Raw genomic sequence first — 25,029 nt, forward strand, 5'->3', positions numbered from 1 at the left:
ACAGGCTCTGAATCAATGTTTTTGGATGATGTAAATAGAAGATAACATTTTCAACAGATACTAGATTTGGGATGAATACAAGTTTTTCTCCCTTTGGAGAGAGGCTGGTAAATCAGGATGGTCAAAGAGACGTTGTGCCTCTCCATTTTTTAATCCTGTATTAGTTTATTGATCTGTTGGATCGGATGTTAACACTTATTCGACCTTATAGAAGACAGTAAGATGCCCTAAGCACATATTGTACATGAACAGGAGTTGAGTAAAAAGCCTGTTTACCAAAAGGAATATGTCGTTTCTATTGTACACAAAGACCACTTCTGATTTCAAGCAGGATCTTGCCTTCACAAAGGAAATTTAGATATCTGCTTATCCTCTTATTTAAAGAATCCCAGAGATAAAATGGACTTCAGAGGTCACATAGTTCAGACCTTTCATTTTATGGAGAAAGAACTGAACTCACTTTCCCACAGTCAAAAAGCTAGTCAGGTATTGAAGCCAGTTTTCCCTGCTCCCAGGTCAATGCTCTTTCAGCACCACACCATGCCACCTCTTGAACACATAGCTATTTTTCTACCACTCATGAAGACATTTTCTCCTGTTTCTCATTACTCCAACAATTAAGCATGCAAATGTCCGAACAACATCTATTAAACTTCTATGAACTCTTAGAAGGAAAAAAAATAAGAGCCAAGAAGAATCTGGAACATCAAACAACTCTTACGAAACAAGTGCTCTGAGCCTTTAATTGTAAGCGAATCAGAAACAGACGGATGAAATTTCCCATGAAATGCACATGGGATTTGAAAATCCAGAGAAGAGGTGCCCAGGGCAGAGTAGGGTCTGGGTCAGACCAGGGCCCCACTATTATGAGAGTTTATGTCTGATGAAGTCCAAATTCAACTACCCCACCACATGCCCTTCTGTCTACTGATCACAAGTTCAGAAAGTTGGAAAATACATTCCACGCTAGTCTCAGAATCTCTTCAAGAATAAAGTGGTCATTTAACTTTTGACTGAAGACATCCATCGAGGGGAGGAATCCCATTTCCACTGAAGATAGCCTTATACTTTTGGACAGCTCTGATCTGATTGTTAGGAAGGTTTCCTAAAATCAAATATAAGATTGCAGCTCTACAGCTTCTGTCCATTCCTCCTAGCTCAGTCCTTTGCTTCCCACTTTCCTCAAGTCTTACTTTACCATATAGCAGATCTTCAAAAATTTGAAGGCTGCTATCACATTTCCTTCCCAGTCTTCTCTGAAGAAATACTTCAGTTTCTTTACCCAATTTATTTACAGAATAATCATTTCATTATTTTGGTAGTCTCTTCCTCCCTGTCCCAACCTATTACAGTTTACCTACCAAATATCATTCCTCATATGAGACACTCAGAACTAAATATTCCACTCTAAATGAAGTTTGACCAAGATAGGTGACAGCAGAACTATAATTTCCCACATTCTGCATGCTATGTATTTTTAATATTTAATAAAATAATATTGGCCCTTTTTTTGACATATCATCTCACAAACTCAAAGAAACTAGATTTCATGAAATCCATTCACCACAGGTACAAAAAGTACATCCAGGTTAATAAAATTCAGAAAGAATGTCGTATTTCATCCTCACATCCAGAGCATCTTAGCAACAAATTAGAATATCTTCTCTAAAACAGACTGGGAAATTCCCTAAAATAACTGATCACTAAATCAAAATTTCTAGAAGTTAAGACTTTTTTCTCATTTCTCATCCCATAAAGATGTTAAAAAGTATAGGCTATATAGCAGATCCTTTGATAAATATCTCTTTGCTCCATGAAGGAATCTCTCACAATGGAACAGAATTTTGATTTGGTCAAAGACTACCTTTGCCTTTGATTATATGTAGTCTCAATAAAGAAAAGAAGTCAGATGTCATTGAATCTTTGTTTTATATAATTAGGATTGGATAGGAGAGAGAGAAAAAAAAATGATGGGCCCCAAATTTTCTTCCAGTCTTCCTCCTCCATAACCATTTGGACAGTTTGACATATTCTCTCTAGAGTACAGAATTCTGAGCTTTGAAGGAAAAACTAGATATTTCAAGAAAAACAATAACAAAACTAATCTTAAAAAAAGATTCATAATATCATGACTCTAGAATTTTCTGGGACCTCAGTGACTTATCAGTCCCCTATTTTATATACAAGGAAACTGAGGAAAGTTAAATGATATACTCAATCTATAAGCAATAAGTAGCAGGCAGATGAAGTATATATTTTTAATATAAATCTTGACTTTACTGGCAAAAAAAAGAAAAAGAAAAAATATGTTGGAGACTATAGAACTGGTAGACAGTCCTTCACACTTTTTAATTCACTGGTATCTTAAAGATTTCTTTGAGCCCAACACAGCCCTAGGGAACAAGTAGTGTGAAACAAAAGGAGAACGATATATCTAATCAGTGGATCCTGTTTGAATCTGAGCATTGCCACCACTACTGCCTGTCTGACATAGGGCAAGCTTGGAACCTAGTTGGACCTCAGTTTCCTCAATTATAAAATGGAAGAGTAGAACAAGATAATCTTGGAGGTTTCCCATATCACTCTCATTTGGGGAACTGTGTTTCATTAGTAAAACAAATGAATGGCTTTTTCAGAAACAAAGATTTCTTTGGTAATATATAAATAATTCAAGTCATTTTCTTTATCTGATTAGATGTACTTTGTGAAATTTTTTGTTGACAATCTGTTAATAATTGTATATCAAAAGGTAAGAATATGAGCATCTTGCCTTGCTGGTTTTGCCTTTTTATCTCCAGCAATTATATTACAGTGCCTGGTACACAGTAAAAGCTTAATGAACACTTGTTGACTGACTGACTGATGTACATCTCCCCAAACAAAATGTGTTTTCAGCATCTTGTAGAACTCTCTCCCCACATGAAATGAGGGCCAGAAAAGGACACTTTTTCTCTAGTAATTTGAGACCTTTGAGAGGCCTCCTTTCATTGTGAAGAAAGTGAGCCCACTGACCACACAAACTTGATGCTTTTCCTTGTGCTGTCTAGGAGCTTCTGTCTCTCTACCAAGAACCACCAGCAGATTCTACCTCTTGCCCTGCCAGGCCTCTTTCTCTCCTACTCTTCCTTAGGTAGAAAGCTAGGCTGCAAGGAAGAATTATCCCCATCCTACTTCATTCAGCACCTTGGGGCAAATCCCTAGTTGTACTTTCCTCCATCCCCCACAAATGACTTTAGTCTCTATATTCTTTAATACCTATTGTCTAGAAATCAGAACATCTGGGTTCAATTTTTCTTGCTACTTGTTGTGGTCTCATTTTTTAATTTGAGCAAGACCCTTATTTCTTACAATGACTCAGTTTCCTTCTTTGTCAATGAGGAATGTTATTTCCCTTGTTCCTTCCTCCCCAGGTCTTTAGAAAGCACAGTTAGATGAATGAAGCCTTCAGAGTTTCTTAGAGCAATATAATATAAAAATACAAGGAGTTCTCTTAACTTTATTCTCTTTTGAATGCTAATATCAGAGCGAATCTTTCAGTGATAATGAGATAAGTGTGTGTGTGTGTGTGTGTGTGTGTGTGTGTGTGTGTGTGTGTGTATTTGTGGGATACAGAGAAGGAACTGGAAATATGATGGAGGGAAGCTCCAGCTAGTACATTGGGAGGAAGGAGACAGGGGAAAGGTTGTAATTTAGTTGCGTATGATTCTTCCTGACCCTGTGGACCATATTGCCCATAGGGTTTTCTTAGTAAAATATTGGAATATTTTATCATTACCTTCTCCAGGGGATTAAAGCAAACAGAAATTAAGTAACTTGTCCAGAATCACACAGCTATAAGCATCAGATGCTGAATTTGAATTCAGGTTTTCCTGACTCCAAGCCCAGTGTTCCATTCACTATGCCACCTAGCTATATAGGTAAGGAGAATCTTTTCTCCTTAAGAGATGCTGTGTCACCTATCTAGAATGGGCTTATTCAGGCCAACCAACTTAAGCTGATGGAGAATGAGACTACAAAATCACATCATATTAGAATGAATCTTAGAGATTGACGAGTCTAGTGGTCATTTTATAGTTATGGAACCAAAAGCTCAAGAAATGTGCCTAAAGTCACATTTCTAAGTAGTAGTCTGGACCAAAATTGGAACAAAGATCAAGGCAATCGCTTCCCATTCGACTATGCTGCCTTCTCACCAGCCTCACTCCACGTGCCAGACCCCATGCTAAATACTAGGGCACAGATGCAGCAACCCTGGGATACGGACGTTCATAATTTTAAAAAAATAATGAAAAAGTTGTTCAATGCTAACATTATGTTCAGTCCCAAGGATCCTTGGAGCTACAGTTTTCTTTGTTCTGCCAAAGGAAAAAGGAAATACATCAGGAAGCCATGCTAGTCCACAGGAAGTCTCACTTGGGCTGATAAAAGGAACTGATGTGAGGTGGGTTTGGATGCAGTTATAAGTCAATCAGCCTTGAAATAACAAGAAGTGTCATTCAGAAGAAACTGGAGCCTGAAAGTGGGTCTTTCATGAGGATTTCCTTTTAACCTTTTCCTGCCTTGGTCATCATTCTTCTTTCTTTGCTTTTCTCATCTCCAAATCTCTCTTACTTACTTTCTTTCCCTTCCTTCTTCTCTCTCTTCTTCCCTCCCTCTTTCTCTCTGTCTCTCTCTCTCTTTCTCTTTGTCTCTTTCTGTATGTCAGGCTTGTGTCTCAGTCAAATAACAAGCATTTATTAAATGTTTGTTATTGGTTCAACACGGAAAATGAATAAAACAATCCTTTCCCACAAGGAGCTTATGTTTATCTTACTAAAAAAAAAATTGGGGAAGGGGGAAGTTTCAAGCGTGGGAGATATAGAGGACTAGAAGAAAGAAAATTTGAAAGATCATATGCTCTTTTATACTAGAGAAACTTCTGACATCTTCTGGACATTAGGAATGAGTCAGAGAAGTTCCCATCCCTTCAGTGTGCCAACATAATGCAGGGGCTGTGGCTACAATTTTCTCTTGCCCACTCTCCATTCCTGTCATGAAAGAGGTAATACTTCTTGGCAAAGAAAACCTAAACCCTGCTTGAGAGAGAAACATGAAGTCTTGAGCAACTCACTCAATTCATTGGACACCTCCTCAGGATCAAGCTGATCTTACCTGAAACATGTCACTACCACCCCAAAAAAAGACAAACCCAACCTATTTTTTTCTTCAGTATCTAAGTCTGACTTCAAACATACATTATCCAAACAATTTCATCAGTGCTCCAGTTGACTGTACCTCTTTGGTCATAACTCATGTAGTTTGTTGCTTTTGGGATCAGCGCCAGGTACAGAAGGGCCCTTTTTGCCACCTTTAGAGCCCACTCAAAATGGTAAGTGATAAAGTTTCAGGTTGAATCAGGCCCTTTCAGGGTTTGAGGGTGTTTGCCCACAGCACAGCACTACTTCCTGTTTTAAGAAAAAAAATCCTCCCAGAAAACTCATAATGAGGCTCAAAATTCTTCTTGGACATCAAATAAGTCCTCAAAATATTGTCTTTTAAGAGCTAAGTGTAAATGAATCAGAACCAGACGAATTCAATTTCCCTTCAATTAAACAGGATTTTTTAAAAGTCAAGGAGAAAGGCGCTTGGGGCCAAATGTGTTTTGGGTTTTAATCGAGACCAAACTTTGGAAAATAACTTAAGACCCCAAAGCACAGCCAGGCCCTATTCTTAGTTTGCATTAATGCAGAAGGATTAGTACAGCTCCAGTGTCACTTAGCAATGAAAACAACCCAGGCCTGAGAAATGCTTATAGTACCTTACTCTGTAGAGCCAAGTCCCTTGAAGAGTCATCAACAGTCATCTCATGAATACTCATGTTGGCTCTAAGATGTAGGGAGAAGATATTATATTGACCCAAATAAACTGTTAAAGGGACTTCTATAGAAAGCAAGGTTTCTGAAGTCCAATCCAGGATCATCTTAAAGGCATTTCCTTTATAAATAGGATCCAAAACTCCATGATAGTCTCCCCTGCTTCAAATAGAGAGGCTAAGGCATGAATTGCTAGGGTTGAAGGAGGAAAAAGAATATAGAGGAAAAAAATCTCAATTAATAGGTTGCACTCGGCCAAAACTCTGATTTTATGGAAACCAACACCAAATGGTAAATGATCTGACCTAGACATTGCTTTTGGATAGACTCCAAACTATCCCTAAAGATTCACTCTGGGAATCTCTTTGAATTGGAGCCCAAAACCTAACATAGACTACCATATATTCTAGGGATATGGGTATTTATCATTCATGGTTCTACTTTATTCCTAGAAGGAAGGGTAGTCTCATGGGAAAAAAAACAAAACATAAAATCAGAAGTCTGCATATTTAGATTCAAGTCTCAATTGTCACAATCTGCTGCTTTCTTTGGAGGAGAGGGGGAGTCATTATACCTTAGTCCACAGTTTCCTCATCTGGAAAACAAGAGATTAGAATTGAAGGTTCCCTTTAGCTCTAAACACCTATGACTCTATTTGTTCCATATGATTTACTTACAGCAATACCACTCGTGACAAAGAAGAGAAGAAAGATGGATTTTCAGGCAGAAACATAGAGGAGAATGACTGGATCTATGATCTCACTGAGACAAAGAATTCCTAGAGGAGAATTGACTTTTCTCAATGTACATTCAAATATTAGAGTGTGACCAAAAGCCCTGACAAGTTAAGTGACTTGGCTAGGGCCATACAGCAAACTTATATAAGTGGCAGGATCTGAATTCAGATCTTCCTGGATCTAAGACTAGCTTCCTATCTGCTATATCATATTTCCTTGGGCCAGGCATAGTACTTTGGGATGAATATAAAATACATATTTTGATAAAAAGAAGATGAATAGTGGCTAGACAGATGCAACAGATATAATTTAAAGACTACTCATAAATGTGTATGTAATTCTTAATACAGAGCCATTTTGATTTGACATATATTTTACATGAAAGAGATTATACAAAAGTGTGTACTCAGATTCCTATATACATATAGCATGCATATTCATACAAGTTCAGACTCCATAACTGTGTTCCTGGAATGTTCTCTGTCTAACTTAAACCCACAAATGTCTGGAAATTCTAGGTTAAGGCTCCCGTGACACCTTTAATTCTGGCCCCATGCATGTATGTGCTGGGATGGGACACAAGGCCTTTCATTACATTGGACACATAACACTGGTAAATGGGACTGTAGACTGCAAAAGCAGTTCATTTTCCTAATATTAATTTACTTTGAGAGGGCCGGGGAGATATTTCATACTCCAGCATTCTGAAGTATGGATACTGGGTACCTTTCATCACACCTTCTCCTTTTGAAAAAGGGGAATATTTGGAGTGTTTCAGAATTCTGTTTTGAAGCCATATAGAAGAGGCCCCAAACTTTAGGAGAATGCATCTGCAGACAATCTCTGAGACTACTCTCATGTCAGATGGAGACAGCATGAAGTACATAGTTAAAAAAAAAAAAAAAAAGACTGGGAATTTGAGGACCTGGTTTTTATTTCCAGATACTCCATCCACTACCTGAGTGGCCCAGAGTACATTTTTGTGCCTCAGTGACTGTATCTGTAAAGTTGAGGGATGGTACTAAAAAACTATTCCATAGATCTTTTCCAGGTCTATATCTGTGATCTTACAAATTTTTACAGATTTGTTTGGCAGAATTTGGCTGAAGCATGAGACTCAAGTGAGGGATTTTAAAGATGCTGGACAATTCAAAATATTATTAGAAATCTGATTTGGACCTCAGGGAAAAATTTTAAAAATTATCTCAATTCCTACCAGTAGATTCATTCTCTGTTGACATTAAGCATATATAAAATATCTATACATAAAATAAATCACCAAACTATAAAAGAAACTCTCCTTGAAAGCACTAGAATCCTGAGGAGACATGATATGTGTCTGTATTTTGAAATGCAAAGGGGACAAGAATGGGATAATATGAAATAGGGTTTCCCCCCATCCTGCTGTATTTCAAAGTAGATGCTGTTTAATAGACAGATGTTCTTAAAGACAGACGATAGCAGCAGGGTCTGGTGGTTGGCCATCACTGACTCAGAATTTTCTCATCCTAATTCTGACTCTGCTACCAACTTGTTGGTGGCTTCAGATAAGTCAGGGACCTACTCTCTATCTTAGTTTCCTCAGGGACTGAATTGAGAATAGTAAGGACTCAGGGTTTGGTAGTGCTAATGAAATCGAGGTTACAAGTCTAATTCTTATATGGACCGATTAATTTTCCCCAGAGACAGAGTATCCTTAAGAGCTGGTTGCTTTTGCCTCAGAGAAGAAGGGAGGAGAGTGCTTTAATGGATAAACCAAAAGTAGCATTACACACCTACTAGGAAAACTTCTAAGTACATATGTGACAGAAGCTGGGATCCGGGGAGCTTAAGAATATAACATAATAATAGTACACAAAAAACATTTTTAAAATAAAGAATGATCTCATTGATGTGTTTCCCTGATGAGTCAATTAATCATAAAGCAGAGAAAGATAATATGTAGCAATAGAAAATGAAACTGGCTACACTCTTCTATAGAAGGACTGACACCTGGCAAAGTTTTAAGAGAACTAAAATGAACTTTGTGGATGCTTGACTTATGTGTCTATACAAATGCTGGTCTCCATTAATAACAGTTTGTCACAGAGCAACAGGCCAAAGAAGGGTCTAAAAAGACAGTTTCATTAAATACAAGCCAAGAAAAGCTATGCTATTGAAAATAAAAACAAAAACTCCTTCCCCCATATCTCCACAGTGCTAACTCTACACACTGCTTTAAAAAAAAAAAAAAAAAAAGGAATGATGGGTTTTCCCTTATAAACCCTGGCAGGGCCATAACCACAGAGGGGCATTTGGAGATGTTGGAAGTCCCCTCCCTACACCTGTGACTGTTACATTTTCTTTTACCCCATAATGATTTCTAGGACCCCCATTAGAATCTGATTCCACCCTAAGAATGTGATCCCTGTCACTCATAATGAAGCTATTCCCTTCTGAAACCTGCATCAGAAGCCTCAGACAGAATGAGACATCCTAGAGAGGCATTCTCCTAGGGATCAATAGGTTGCTATCTATAAGGAGAAGAGGTGGCTTATAAGGGATAATAATGATTCAAACCTCTACGAACCTTCCCTGGTCTTCTAGTATCATGGATATTTCATCAATATGCTTTAAGCAATTTGCACAATTTTGGTCTTGGACTCATGGCTTATTTATGGTTAATGGACTTCGTTGGACTCAAATGAATCCCAACTGAGGCAAAGTCATCTGAATCAAAGGAATCAGAAGCTTTGAGTCTCAGTGTCATTAGAGCTCAAAATTATTTAGTCTATCCAGGCTAGGAGAAGAACGTAGAAATTATGAGCTAGAACTTCTGAATATATTATATTTAATTAGGACAATGTATGGCAAGCCAATCATGGTTTTTATGGAATAGTCAAATGGGTCCTTCAGCCTGTCTATTCATGTGTAGTCTATTAATTGACTTGTTATTTTTCAATTGAATTGGTTTATATTTTATGTGCCCAATTTGGAAGTTGACTTTGTTTATAGGCAAGCAAACTTCTTTCAAACTAAGGCTTAAAAATCATGATAGACATAAAATTTAATAAAATTAGAGTTTGGAATCTGAATTTTTAAAAGCATATAGGAAAATTTTCTAGATATGAAGAATCAACTTTTTCTTCTAACAAAAGTATTTGGTCTTCTTTTTAAGAATAACTTTTGTGTTGCAGAGGTGTTTGGACTCATACCTAGATATATCTCTGAATTTATATTCATAAAACATATCCCCTTAAAAGTCATCTAATTGTTAATACTTGGATGAAAGTGAAGACAATTTGCTGTTATGATAATAGCAACAAGGAGCAGAAACTCCCAACATTTCTGGACTCTAGTTTGTATATACATATTGAAATCAAAGATTAAAAAAAATCTATCATTATTTCTTTCAGCTCTGAAATTCTGTAATTCTATTATTTTTAAATTTTTATTATCTTTTTGGGGGTAAAATCACTATAGACCTAGATTGATAAGGGTTTGAGGGTACTCTGAGCTAGTTCTAACATACAGAAACAAGCTGCCAGGAGATCTATTTCATCTCCGTTTGCATGTGTAGATTAAAGTAAACTTGAAAGATTGACTTTTGGTACTCCTTTGGTGCAGCTTTACCCTCTAATTCTTCATGAAATAGCAAGTCACATCAATATTTTCAAACTATTTCAATGGGTTTCGGAGCTATTTGGACCAGAAAGCCAGATCAACCTAGAATTCTTCTGGTACCTTTCAATTCTGCACAGAACTCACATGTTCCAACATTTTTAAAGACTCTAATTGCCATTCTAATATGTTCAATCATTCAATGAATATTTATTGAGCATCCACTGTGTGCCCAGAACTCTGTTAGGTACTGAGGGATATACAAAATCTGGATGTGCCAGCTATCTGCGTGAAAATTTTGACCCTGTAAAGGGGGATATAATACAAACATAGATAATGATAATAGACACTATATTTCTTTTTCAGAGACTGAAAGCATGGAATTGTGACAATTAGGTTCTGGTAGAACCATTATCTATTACTACTACAGACCTTAAGTTAAATTATATTATTAAGCAAGGCTCAACTCCGCCTCCTCACTGTGATATTATCAGTGGTGAAAGGCATGTGATGCTGATTACTGCTTCAAGAAATGACCTGGTTTCAAAAAACCACACTCAGTTCCAGGCATTCTTCAATTGCACCTCACTACCTTATCTAAGAAAGCCTTTCCAATGCAGGAATAGTGAAAGTTAAAGGTGAGGAAGCAGTTGGAGAGAACAGAAGCTTGCCACTGACATCTATGGAAAAGGTGAAAAGAATGTGCTTAAAAAACTCATCAAATGGCTCTCAAAATTCATGGAGGATAATTCATTGGTCTTGAAGCAGAGTTAAAAACTGGAAACCAGGAGATGATGGAAGAAGGGCAGGGAAGAGGGGAAATGTGTTTTCTGAAGAAATTTGAAAAGTAATGGAGAGTCAATGAAGCACATAGCCACAGGAAGGTAGGTTACAGATGAGAGGAGCCATAGGGAAGGAGGCTCTTGAATGGATGGGAAACAGAGGTGCAGGGTCAGTGAAGGGAACAGTAAAGTAAGTAATCAATGGGAAGAGAGTTCTTACATCTTTCTTGCTAGTTGGGTGCTATCTTACCCCTTTAAGTGTGAAAACAATTTCCTTTTAAACTCTGTACTATTAAAAATCAAAGAAACAAAGAAAGTATAGAGCTTGTCGAGTCTAACCATAGGCTTTAGAAGTGAAAGGAACATTAAAAATTATCTAATTCAACATTCTCATATTACAGATGAAGAAACTGAAGCCAAGAGAGAGGAAACTTTTTAAGATCAAACAAGCAACAAATAGATTTAGAGTTTTAACTCAGGTCCTTTGCCTCTCTGATATTATAACCTTGCTCACCATGAGAAAATTTAAAATTCTAGGATTCAGTTTAGTTTGTGAATCATTCATGTATTCAAATTTCTATCACTTTATGCTTCAATTAAACTTCAGGATAGCTGTTGAAGACATTTACAGAACAGAGTTTTCCCCAGAGTTTACAGATGAAGAAACTAAGTCTTGGAGAGATTATTTAATCTGAGAAATAGAAGGATAGCACATCTATTTTGTGGCAGAGCCAGCTATTCTGTAGGCCAAAGACCTTTCCTCTATACTATATTGTTCCTAATCACAGACATGATGTGTAAATTGGTCTAGATTTCTCCCATCCAAAGGTTGAACATAAATAGGCAATTAAAATGCAATGTCTCTCTTGTTGTTTACAGATGATTTGAAGATCCGAATTTATGCCAAAGTTAATGAGGGTGGCCCAAAACATTGGCCTGCATTTAGGTGACTAAAATGTATTACCTTAAGATTCCACCATTACTTGAGGGGCTTTGTTTAGCCATGTATAGGAGTTTGAATAGAATACACAAAAATCTATCACTTCCAACCCCTGAACACAACCTGGGAAAAAGGAATACAGAAAATTTGTCTAACTTCTTAAAAGGAATATATCGAATTTTCCTCTTTGGGACAAGGAGACTAGTTACTAGTTACTAGTGAGAGGTTGCTTTGCTAACTGCCCATTCCAGTCACTGTGTGTATGTCTAAAGAGTCTGGCACATTTGGGTACAAAGACCACAGCTTCCTCCCTTTGCTAAGGGTTTGTGCTTGGAGGTCTGAGTCGTTCAGAAATATTGCTTCACTTCTCTTTAGGGGGTAAGAACCAAGACCCTGAGCCCTGTTCCCGCCCTTCCGGCTTTAAGGGGTGGCTTTCTTGGATGGGTATAAGTAGCAAATGTCTACTTTAACAGAGTGTGCTTGCATTTGAAATCTAGTTTATTAGATATGAAGAATTTTTTTTCCTAAGTCAGGAAGATTTTAACGATATCTATACCACTTCAATCACAGAAAGAAGGACCCTTGCCTTCTTAAAATAGTCCCACCCTGCCTTTTTTTCTAGCATCTATCCAGGTGTCTTCCTGCTCCCACTTCCCACCCATGCACCTTCTACTCAAGCATCCCCTTCTCACATAGTCCCCCTTCTTACTTACACTTGTTACAATCAGTTAGTCATCTAATCTAGAGATTTCAAGTTCCTGCAGTTAGTGTCTTTTCCCCAGATCAGCAAATTTCAGCTTTCAGAAGCAGAAGGCAAAAGGAAAAAAAATTCATCAGACCCCACCCAGGCGATATGCATCTTTTGAAATTGTTCAAACCCACTATCTCTAACCTTGTCTTTAAAAGCACCAAACCAAGAAGGGAGTTTCTCTCTTTTAGGTCTTGGGGATTAAGGAGAGTCTGGCCCCCAGTTCACTAGCTAATTGCTTTTCCAGATAAACTTTCTTTACTTAATGCTGGGCTGCCCTGCATCATTATAGCTCAGTCTTGATCTGGTTTATCTGCTGTTCTGCTACACATGAAAATCGGTGCCTTTACTAGTGATCTAGAAATTTGGGGGGAGGGAGGAGCATGAGGGGGTGTGGGTATGTGTGCCTTCCTAATTATGTTTCTCCTGGAATTCCAGGGGGAAGGGGAATGGAATAAAAACAGTTTGAGTATCAATACACTCAAACACTCATCGACCTCTCTGCTTGCCATTGTGCTGAACAGAGGTGACACTTTGGGAGAGGTCAGCAGCTCTCACTTGTGTCCCTCTGGTAGCTGGGCCCTGCTCCCAGCTGAGCTCTAAGCCGTCCGCCGGCCTCCCGCCTCCTGAACAGTTAAGTTACTCTCACCAAACCGTTTTGGGCCTTCCTTCAGAGAACAACGCCTGTAGCCCACTCTCCTCTGCTTCCCGCGTTCCGTCCCGTACTCCTCCTTGTCCCACACCCCCACTCCTCCAGGGAATAAAAAAATAAGAAGACGCACGTATGGGGAGGTAGGTGGGTAAGGGCGCAAAGAGTTGGAAAAGAAGGCAGAAGACAACCAGTCTCAGGTAAAGCCCGGCAGCTTCAGGGCTTTCAGAAGACCCGGAGTCAGTATAAGTAACATAGAAGGAACGGAAACCAGCCCAGTGCTGACAAGTAAACAGGGGCTAACATCTGGAACAGCCTCACTGCAGACAGACAAACAGATACAGCCTGACCGGCTGAAACCAATCCACTTGCTTGCCCTGGGGCCCACTAGACAACCTAGCTGCCTCTGCTTCTCCCTCTGCTTCTCGGATCCCAGGAGGTTGGAGGGGAGTGCCCCTGGGTGGGGGCTCCAAGGAAGATAGGACCAGGGGTGGGGGGGAGCTGTTTGTAGCCGAGCTTCCTCCCCAGCTACCTGACTGTAAATCTCTAGGATCGTCCCCCACACCACCCCATTATCATCATCCTCAGTCGGCGATAAGTGAGAGGGAAAGACGCTGGGCTCGGGGAGAGGAAGAAGTCCGGTTGTGGGACAGGATGACCTCGGCTCCGATTTGGGGGTTGTGTAGGGGTTACCTCCAACCATAGGGAGCGCAGAGAGTTAGTGAGGTACCCCTTTTCCCTCTGCCAGCATCCACTCCCTGTACAAAACTTTCGAACCAGAACGAAAAGAGAAGAAACGTGAAGGGAAGAAAGCAGGAGAATAAAGAAGAAAAGCAGCCACGTCTTTCGGACCCCGGCATCTTCACGCCCCAGCCTGGCGGCCCCTCTCGGTTCCCCCAATCTAGTTCCTTGCCTCTCCTCAGCCCCGATCCCCACTTCAGATTCTTACCTTAATAGTCCCGTCCATTTGGCGAAGTCTACAGCCGAGCCCCCCAATATTCCACACATTGACCCGGTTAGAGCCTAACCCCGCAGCCCCTTCGGATTGTCTCCGCTCCCGCACCTCTCCGGCTCCTGGCCCCCTGTCCGCGTCCCCCCAGTGAGCTCCTTGCCCTCTTCCCCGCTTTGCACGTTTGTTGTTGTAGCGGGGCGAAAAAGAGACAGTTAACCGGATGAAACTTTTTTTCAGCTAATTTTGGGAAGTGACTTCACTTTGCGAATCGGAGAGGAAGTCCTATCTCTCTCTCTCTCTCTCTCTCTCTCTCTCTCTCTCTCTCTCTCTCTCTCTCTCTCTCTCCCTCTTCTTTCCCCCTCCCCCCCTCCCTCCCCTCTCTTCCTCCTCTCCGCCGGTCCTGCTTTTTGCATCACACACACTATATAAATATACACGTAGATATTGTAGATGCATTCATACGCGGCACACACAGGATACTAGCTTCAGGGAGATAAGAACTACGCTATAACAATAATGCTACCCACCCTCAGCTCCTGGTTCAGCCTGATTCCCGCAGTTCCACTCTTCGACCCCCCAAGAGTCATCTACCCCGTGGTTCTTCCCAAAAAAGTCAAGTGTGAAACGTTTTTGCCTCTCCCCCCCCCCACCCCCCGCTCCTTTTTTTTCCCTGGGGCTGTTGGCTGAACGCAGCCCGCCTGACTCACTCACTTTCCGTCTCTTCCCACAGATATTTTCATTAATGTTTTTTCCAGCCGGAGTAAAAACTTTAGAGGGGGAAAAAAACCCGGGAAAGTTTTCTGGAGTTTGTATGACCTGATGAATACCGGGAACGATGTAGATAGCACAGAATCGTAATAATAATAATTGTTTAAAATCTCACCCACGGTGATGATTTCCAAGCATTCCCTAAATTGACAGTTTTTCACAGTATCAGACAAATATTCCTTCAGGAGGAGCTCAACCCACCGAGGGGTTATTTGAATACCTTCACAAGCAGGACCCACCCCACCCCCTCGGACTCTCCTTCTTTCCCAAACTGAGCTCGGAGCACTCTTGTTCTTACGTGAAAGGACAGTCTCTCAACGTCCCTCCCTTTCGCCTCGAGCCTCTATGAGTTCTCTCCGTAGCCCGAAGCTGCCCTCCTGCTGTGGAGACGAGCAGGAAAGGGGTACTAATAGGACCTTCAAGCCTGGGTATCTTCTTGGAAAAGGGGGAAGGTAATGGTGCGGGTAACTGCCCACCCAATCCCAATACACTTACTCCAAAAGCCATTTATTCTTGACATCAGGCTGCAAAGCCAACCCATGCTTTCCAACCCCTCCCGAGGGTTGCCGAGACATCCGTGTCATTGGGAGAAACTAACTGTCGTCCCAAAACAACCCTCCTGTCTCTTGTAAATGGATTGAGTGGATTGGACCGCAGACGAGCCCGTTCCGGCAGCCACGGTCGCAGAGAAATGCAAAGAAAACAGACTTTTCTTTTCCGAGAACATCCACCCACTAGCATTGTCGAGTGATACCCCTCCCCTCTCCCCAGCCCAAACTCAGACAGCTGAGACCCCAGCAGTCTCGAACCTCGGAGGTCCCACCCACCCCACCCCTAGTCGGGTGCCCGGAACCCTGGAGCTATAGAGAAACGGGATAGAAGCGCAGAGGGAGGGAAAGAGGGCTGGCGGGAGGACTCAGCATGGGTTCGCTTTCTCCCGGGTGCTCCGGGAGAAACAGGTTACCTTGTCCAGCGCTCTCCTGACCACACTTTGGACTTTCTCACTTTTATTTAAGAGTCCGACAGGGGGGGAAATCCAAATGGGATCCAAATGAATTGGGAAGAAAAGAAAACCAAAAGGTCTCCGTGGCAGCCGTAGAAGTGACTTATTAATTCTTTATTTCTTCAAGAGCAATTGAGCCGAAGAGCTCGCTTGTTCTCCTTCCCTTCCCCCCTCCCCCTTCGCCCCTCTTGAAATTAGCCTCATCAATTCAGCTCCAATTTTCGGTTCGGATACAGACACGGGACTGAACGTGACCAGACCTGGAGCCGCGGGTGCAGCTTGCCAGCTATTGAGACTCAGCCGAGGTGGGGGTGGGAACATGGGGGTGGGGGGGCTGCAGAAGGGGGGAGTTGCGGCTGGCTCCCCCTCCCCTCCTCCTGTCTGCTTCTCAATCCTGGGGTCTGCTCCGGGATCCCCCGAGACCACCACATCTGGTTACTGCTAGCGGGGTCAGGTCCCCCCCTTTGCCTGGGGCCACAAGGACTGGAGTTCAATTAAAAGAAATCAGACTTAACCCTTTCCTCTCCAACCGTCCTCTCTCTTTTTGCACCACTCAGGCTCTCTCTCTTTCTCTCTGCTTTTCCACATGCTTTCCAGAAAAGAAAGAGGTTAAAGGGAAAGTAAGAATGAATTACATCCTTTTAAACCTCAAATTGTTTCCTTTTTAGCCCATACTCCGCCGACTTTCAAACAATAACAAGACTTTCGGGAGGAAAATAAAAATCCCGCTTCCAAGAGGAACCCCATCAAAGAGATTCACCTAACCCCCAAATCTAAATTTCCCCATTTCCAATAAGAAACAGAGACAGAGATCCCCTTTCTTAGAACGTGTGGTAAAGTTGTTCCAGCCGTAAAGAACAACTCTACGGTGATTTGGAGGCTCTCGAATCCCGCACCTCGCTATAACATTCTCCCTGCTTTAAAATGTACATTCCTCCCCACCACCCCACCACCACCCCCGCACGAGATTATGGATGCTTCTTCCTCAACTTGGTATACACGAGCAAAAATATTAATATCTCTCTATTCCAATGATTATTTCAATCACGTACAACATCCCCTTCCAGGTTCTCCCAAAGCATTTTAGAGAGACCTGCGTTTTCCATTGAAGATGCTAACTATTAAAACAGATAACCCAAAAGATCTTTCTCTCTTCCCACTCTTTCATTGGAACGTCGAATCCAGAACAACTGTGTGATCGTGCCTTTTAGAAAAACTTTGAGCAATTTTAAAAGTAGGGGTGGAGTGGAGAGAGACCATGTAACACGTAAACGATAATGGTTTCTGAATAACCAAATTACCTCGCGCTCTATGTCTTTGCCAGGTCTCCCAAGTTATCAGACCCCAAGAGTTTCCCAAGAATCCCCCAAAGAAAAGTTGCTCTGCATGACTTTGCGGAGAAATAATTTCTACTTGGTCGACGAAACCTACAAGCCGGTGTACAATTCAGTTCCACTTTATGTAACTCAGCATTTAACGTTGATCCCCCCCCCAAAAAAAAAAAAAAAAAAAACCGAAAGAAACAAACCAAACACAACAGTAAACAACTCTGCCCTGTTTAATGTGGTTACCACCAGACATCTGGAAAGATGGTTTGATCCTGGCAGCTCAGATTGTTTTCACGAGCAGCCAAACAGAATATTTCGAATGTTTGCATTGAGACAAATTGATAGAGAGCCTGCGGTCAGGCGGGCTACAGTGGAAGACTGCCCTGGGAGTTAAAGGAAAAAAAAATAAGCCCTTTCCCTGAAGGATTTCTGTCTTTCTCTCCCAGTCGTCCTCTTCTCTCTCTCCCTCCCTCCCTTGTTCTCGTTCGTTCTCTCTCTCTCTCTCTCTCTCTCTCTCTCTCTCTCTCTCTCTCTCTCTCTCTCTCTCTCTCTCTCCTCTCTCCTCATTTATCTCTATATTTGTCTCCCCACCTTATATGTTTTGATTCTTCAATTTCATAAAAATTCCCCACAGGATACACTTTGTCTAAAGGGTGTTCAGATCTTCCAGAACCAATAGCATCATCAAATCAAGGAAAGGTGCCCTAAATTTTAGTGAGTGTGATTTACTAGACCCAAGGAGAACTTTTCTAATAAAAGGGACCAAATGCAACTTTATTTTCTAATTGTAAAGAAAAAAAAATAGTTAAATAAAGGTTTCCATACTGATATGTTGTAGATGGGTTGAACAGGTAATCATCTAAATGAATACCTGTGGGATTGAACTATTTGTGCTTTTCCTTGTATCTATTTGCACATAGAGAACATTCACCATTGATGTCTGAAGGAGAAAAAGGGGCTTATCCTAGTAGGTAGCTAGTGCTGCTGCTGCTGCTGTTCTGTCCTTGCTTCCAAACAGTCCTAAAGATTAGGAATCCCTTCTTTGCTCAGTTTGGGAGGAGAACCGCTAAATGTAGTTAATGTAGCTTAATGTCTGCTGGCTCCAAATGTCAGTCAATCCCCTCCCCCCCTCCCTCCCCCCCGCCTTACACACAGCTCTTTGACCGGGTTAAGAGCTTTCCAGATTCTTTGTCCCTGGCCTCAGTTAGCACTAGCCAGTTTGGTACCCATCATCCTGTGGGAAGGGAGGAGCAACCACTCTCAGAGCTGCTGCATCTTTGAGGCTGATTCTGTAGACTAGGGTGGATCCTTCACTTGAAATCCCGAAAGATGCCAGGCCAGGCTGGGTGTCTTTCTTGGCTGTTGTCTCCTCCTCCTCCCTACTCCACCACGACTCAACTTGGAGGCTAACTGGCAAAAGGGGAGGGAGGCTGGGGAGTAGGGAAGAGAGGGGGTGGGAGAAAGAACGCCAAAAACCCAGACTGCAAAACTGCAGCTTCAAGTGTCTGGCCCCTCGCTCGAGGCCATAATTAATTTGAGATTTATTTTTATTGGAGAACTCGAGTCTCGTCTGACCTTAGCCAAACAAGGCTGCTTCGAGCCGCCCCTGGATGCGCTTGAATGCTGGGGAATATTTCTGTTAGACGGCTCTCCAGGCGCGCCTGCTTTGAATTTGTTCCTCAGACTTCATCTACTTGGAGATTTGAAGAAAGATTTAAAGCCTTCTACCCACCCCCAACCACTAACCCCACTCTTTTTTCCTTAACACCAAGCTGGTTGAAAAACACTACGTGGGAGGTGAAGGGGGGTTCATAGAGAGCAGGTCAGGGAAGAATTGCACAATGGTTTGGGGGGGTATTTGGGGAGGGGGCAAAAGAGACTGAGAACCAACTATCTGCTATCTTCCCAAATCCAGTCAGTGCACTTCTCTGCTTCACAGGTCTGGAAGGACCCTTGAATTCCATTAGGAAAATCTCAAGGGAGAGGGCACCCAACCCTAATTGTTAAAAATGATAGACTAACAGCCAACAAATTGTGAACCAAATCCTCTTCCACCCCAGCCCCTGTCTCACACACCGGTTTCCCGGATGCTTTCCTAGAAGGGAAACACCAGATTTGTGGAGTGAGTTGCTCTGAAGAATAAGGAGAAGAGATATCAATGTACTCAGGTAAGGGACAAGAGAAAAGGGCCTGGGGAGTTAGGAGTCAACCTATTATGGGGAAAGAGATAAAGAGTGGAGGGGAAAGAGAGTCAGATATGGGGAAGAGAGTGATTAGAGAAGAATAGTTTCTATCCTCTCTCCTTTGACCTCATCCCTTCCAAGCAATCTATTCACCTTTCCTCTGGTCTCTCGGTCATGCACTGGCCACCATTTGTCAGCATTCCGTTTTCCTTTTCTTCTCTTTTCTTCCAATTTGTCCTTATTTCATTTCCCTAGCTATTCTCCACCCCATTTTTTTCTGCATCAAAGTTTGGAGTGAAGTTGTGTTAGGACTGACATCTCTCCTTCACCAGGTGGTATGTGATTGGGGAAGGAAGCTCAGACAGCCCACTGGCTCCATTTCGTCCCTGGGATTCAAAGGTTGTGCAGGCTGTGAAGTGGGTTTGGAGAGAGTGCCTGGTCCTGTCACCTTCTTGGCTCCAACTCTGCTCTTTCCACTTTTCCATCCCCCTCATCATAAGCCTCACTAATGTTTGTCAACAGCCTGCAGGGCTAAGATTTGACAGGAGAATTTCAGAGGTTTGGCAACCTAGACTGTGCCCCCACTGGCAAACGGTTAGAGGAGGGAGCAAAAGGAACAAACCCAAGATTGTAGCCTGCACACGCAGACCCTTTGCCTCTATCAATGCTCCTCTTTGTCCAGCAATACAAACGTTATGGCTGGAGAAAAATCCATTTCCCCTTTAAATGGGGATATCTGCACTTAATTCTCCTCCAGCACTTGTACCTCTTCTGTCCTGGGCATTGCCTTCTCCTGGTTTGCTTCCCTACTGGCCTATCTAATCTAAGATTTCTTGGACTAGGCTTAATACTCCAAAATGTCTCTTTCTTGGGGGTGGGGATGGAAGGAAACATGTCTATGGTAGGTATTGCAGTTCTGGGGAGCGGGAGGTGGGGCATAGGCCTTTTATCCCACACTTCTAGTCTTAAGTCCAGAATAGCTTCAGTATGCTAACTTAATTCATCTATGATGTTATGATTTATTTGGAAATAAAAATTTCTTGAACGTGGGGAATGCCCACATTTTACAAAATCAGATATGCACTCCAGTTTCCTGGCATAATATCTATGCATCCCCCTCTAAAGTTAAAGCCTAGATCCTAAGGATATCCTGGGATGTGCAAATTAATCTAAGTAGTTCTCCCATGCAAATTAGTGGAGACTGGTTGGGTGCATTATGATTCTCATACGTGCTCATGGGGATCTCCTTGAGGTGTAAGCACCTTCACAAAGAAACTCATGTACATTGCAAACACATGCATTCTCCACCTCGGTGCCTTTTGTATTCTCTCACACACACAAGCCAACCCTTGCATGTTTTCTGTACTTGCACGCACAATTGATTTCCACGAATCTGTTCGTACTTTGCGAGAAGAGCGTTTGACTTGGGTAACTGGCGAAAGAGGATGGTTTGAGGTGATTGGCAACGCTTGAAACATGGAGCAGAGGAGATAGTTTTGAACTCAAGGTCGCCTTTCGGAAGGAGGGAGACTCGCTGCTCCAGTGGCGGCAGTTACGACCTTCCCCTCCTTCTCTCACTTTCGCCCCCTTCCTTCCCTCCCCACCTCCCCTTCTCTATGCGCCCCCCCCAAAAAAAAAAAAAAAACGTCGACCAAGTCTGCCCCGCCTCTCCCCGCCCCACTCCGGGCGGTGGCACACTGTAGACTTTCCTTAAACGTGTAACCCAGATGTCCCCGCCTTGGTTTGTTTACATTCTTGGGAGCTGTTGTGGGGGAAAACACCCACACCCATACCCACCGCCCTTCTGCACAAAGTCAAATATAGCGGCAATACTTTTTTTGGGAGGGGGTGGAGGAAGGGGGAGTGGTAGAGAAAGGTGGGAGGGAGGATAAGATTAGGGGAGACGAAGTGAAAAAAGTGAACCAGACACATTGACGAAAAAACAATATCCCGAGATTGTAAAAGCTGTCACTCACTGGAATCACCAAATGCAGATACGTACGGATGAAGATCCGCAGAGGTAGTTCCCTTCTCCCAGTTATCTCACCAAATTTATTAGATTGAAAAACCTCAGAGTCTCCTGTCTCAACTCCAAACCTATCCCAGCCTTGCCTGGGTCGCCAAAAATTCTCCCTTTCCCTGCTTGGGAAAGATTAACCACGACACTGATCTCCTGGATACAAGTTGAAACTGTGTCTAAACGTCGGATCCGCTTCCCCAGCTCTCTCTCTCTCTCTCTCTCTCTCTCTCTCTCTCTCTCTCTCTCTCTCTCTCTCTCTCTCTTCTCTCTCTCTCTCTCTCTCTCTCTCTCTCTCTCTCTCTCTCTCTCTCTCTCTCTCACACACACACACACACACACACACACACACACACCTCCCATCCCCACGCTGGTCGTTAAGCACAGAAATGTGCTTGCAGCAGGCCCCTAAAACAGGTTTATTGAATTACATTGGAGGGGGTCCATCTTTGCTTTTCTTCCCATAATTTCCAGTCCTCAGACCCTTCTGAAAGCACAGGCCAAAGGGCTCTATCCTGCTTCCTCCTCTTACCCACCCAAGCAAAGGGATTGGGTTGGGAAGGTGGGGTAGGGCATGGGGAAGACTAAACATTGAATGAGGGTCACAGGAAGAGGGCTGTGCTTATTACCTGTTTAAAGATGATGTCATGTCTTACCTTGACGTAAGACGATGTATCTGGGACTGTTTGAAACATCTTTTGTGGGCAATGATAGACTGATAAGGATTGAGAATCTACCTGTAAGGAGAAGACTTTTGTCAATCAACTTCTAGTGGAAAAGAGGTTAACAGAATGGAAGCTAGAAGCTAGATAGAGGCTGATGGGGCTATAAAGAAACACAGAGAAAAAGGAAAAAGCTAGACTTTCTAAGGCCAGAGCATGAAAGTATGAAGAGTCTTTGCATCTTTCTGTGAAAGACGCAGATTATTGAACTCTGGATTCCTTTGAACCAAAGTAGGGTTTGTTTTTTCTTTCCTTTTCCCACTGTCCCCTTTCCATCTCATTTCTGATCAGACATACCCACTCATCTCTTATGCTCCCTCAATACACACACATATTTCCTTCATGGTCCAAGTAATTGCTCAGTTGGGGCACCCCTTCACTTTTCCCCTATGTCAAGAGAAAGAAGGAGGGAAATAGGAAAATTAAGGAAGGATAAAGGAGTAAAAGGCAGAAAGAGATCCTGATGGAAATAGAAGGTAAAGGGAAAAATAACTTGGATCAAATATCCCAAGGTGAAGCAAGAGACTGATATTTTTCAGAACTGGCCTTTTGGTTTTGTTCTTTCCAGTTTTGATTGACTTCTTCCAAGGGTTAGTTCACCATGTCCCACACATCTCCTCTGAAGGATTCTAGTTGTCTCTGACTACTCTACTAGGTATTGGGACACCCTTCCCCTTTAATCTCTCTATGCCTAAAAAATCCTAGATACTAGGTTGTAAAAAATATTGGCTTTGCACAATACAATGTGCCTAGTAGAATCAGTGATCTTAGTGTTTCTCTGAGGGAGATATCTAGAGCTAGGTAGATAATGGAAAGGAATCTACATCAACCCTGTTGATGAAGACTTATTATTCACTAGATGCCAGAGAACCATCTTGATGCTTTGTAATGACTTTTCTCCGGGGAGACAAAGCACCCGTCTTCTTTCTAGACAGCTTCTTCTCCCCCTACACACACACACACACACACACACACACACACACACACACACACACACTTCTTTGTCTCTGATTCTTTTTGTGTCTTTCTGTCTGTCTCTGTCCTTCTGTCTCTGTCTTCTCTTCTACTCCCTTTCTCCCTCCCCCCTTTTTCAAACGTGGCAGCAGCCTGCTTCTCCGGCAGCCAATGTGTTTCTGATAAAGTGCTTTTTTTCCCTGCTAACAAATTCCAGCTTTTTTGGCTCCTGAAGTCACAACAGAAAGACACACGTTCAGGGACAAGGTACATTTCTTCATATCTGAGATTCCCTGGCCTCCTCCCTCCGTGCCCCTAGAGTGACCCTTTCCTGAGGTTTACCCCCTCTTTTCCTTATGAATCTTGAAAATATTCAGGGAAACTCAAAAGCAGGAAGGGTGGAAAGGGGGAGAGAGACAGATGGAGAGACAAAGACAGAGAAAACTCTTGAAGAATCAGGTCTGCTCCGTTAGCTGCTTCCTTCATATCAAGCTCATTCAAAGGAGACCAGAGGAATCATCCAGAGGAGGAACTTGTCCTTCCCCATCTCATATTCCTACCCCCTTGTTCAGGGCACAAAGAAGCCACTCACCTTATACACCCTTTCCCCTTAACCAGCAGGAATGGAACAGTGGAAACTCCAGGATGGGAAGTGACGCCCCAGTCCGCCTCCGAATTTCTGTGTTTTCAGACACTGATACCTTGTCTGTGGGATTAAATTTGCTAAATCCTTAGCGGGACTGAAGTAAAAGTTTTCCTTTCTCTCCAACCCATCCAGACAGCCAGCCTCAGCTCATTCATATCCTCAGGGGGGTTTTCAGTAATGGACTCGATTTGTGTGTGTTTCCCTCTCACTCTCAAACACTCCCTCTCCCTCTTCCTCTCTCTTTTCCCCTCTTTTAATTTGATTTCCGTTTTCTTATCAATATTTCAACTGCTGTCTGATGAATTGTTCTAACAGGACATCCATGCATCTGTCACTAGTCCCTCTCCCCCTGGGCTGCATCTACACTTGAAGGACTTTTAAAACAATAAACCTGCCCATCTACAAATACACTTATTGTACCCATCCTTCTGTGTGAATATATGTATATTCACCAAGAAACCAAGAGGAAACGCTGAGTGGAGCTCCAGGCCTATTTTATACTGATTATTTTTCCCTAGGAAGTTTCAAATATCTGTATTAAAATGATAATTCCCCAGGTTTAAAAATATATATGAAGTCCTCTAGCTTTCCAACTGTTTAGCATTTTCTATTGAAAGGGCGATCATACTCCATCCAAAAGACTCTGTGTTCCCCCAGGGATAAGCCAACTTAACCAAAGCTCATTCCTAGACGCATTCTTTAGTCTGTGTCTACAATGGCAAAGTCAAAATCAGAGAGCTGAGGCAATTACCTGGATGGTTGGCCTAAGACGCATTTTAAAAAACACCCTTTTTAACGACTTGTTTGCTTCAGGGAACATTTGTTGGTTACCTGCCTTGAATAATTCAGATAAATACTCAACCCTCTACTAAGACTGTGTAGACAAAACCTCATATGGTGTCTCAAATTTCACCCTGCACATATGTACGTTCGCTCACACAGTTGCACACACAGTAACAGAGCCATTCTTCACACAAACAGATCCCCGGCGTCTCTGATGAGATACGTATGTTCTCTCTCATCTACTCCTTTCACACTCTCGTACAACTCTCCTCTTGAGTCCTTGTTTGGGGACCGGTACCAAGAACTCTTCTTGTCTTTCCGTTTCACTCGAACATACCCAGTTGGGATCGATGGAATTATAGATC

General features: G+C 42.2%; 1 protein-coding gene across 6 annotated transcripts in view; it reads right to left on the reverse strand.

Annotated features, from left to right (window-relative positions):
- The window catches only part of FLI1 (Fli-1 proto-oncogene, ETS transcription factor), a 163,365-nt gene extending 139,411 nt beyond the window's left edge, over positions 1-23,954 (reverse strand). Inside the window, exons 1-2 of one of the 6 annotated variants that reach the window (XM_051986694.1) lie at positions 23,828-23,954; positions 22,216-22,296 (exon numbers count right to left, since the gene is read on the reverse strand). In XM_051986694.1, the coding sequence (XP_051842654.1) occupies positions 22,216-22,254 (39 nt within the window). In that variant the 5' untranslated portion in view covers positions 22,255-22,296; positions 23,828-23,954. Of the gene's footprint in view, positions 1-14,257; positions 14,542-14,787; positions 14,903-15,523; positions 15,543-15,992; positions 16,096-22,215; positions 22,297-23,827 lie in introns of those variants that run through there. The other 5 variants (XM_051986698.1, XM_051986696.1, XM_051986693.1 and 2 more) reach the window with 5 other exon arrangements.
- Positions 23,955-25,029: the final 1,075 nt, after the last annotated feature.

The sequence above is a fragment of the Antechinus flavipes genome, chromosome 3, assembly GCF_016432865.1.
Source record: "Antechinus flavipes isolate AdamAnt ecotype Samford, QLD, Australia chromosome 3, AdamAnt_v2, whole genome shotgun sequence".
Taxonomy (NCBI): Eukaryota; Metazoa; Chordata; class Mammalia; order Dasyuromorphia; family Dasyuridae; genus Antechinus; species Antechinus flavipes.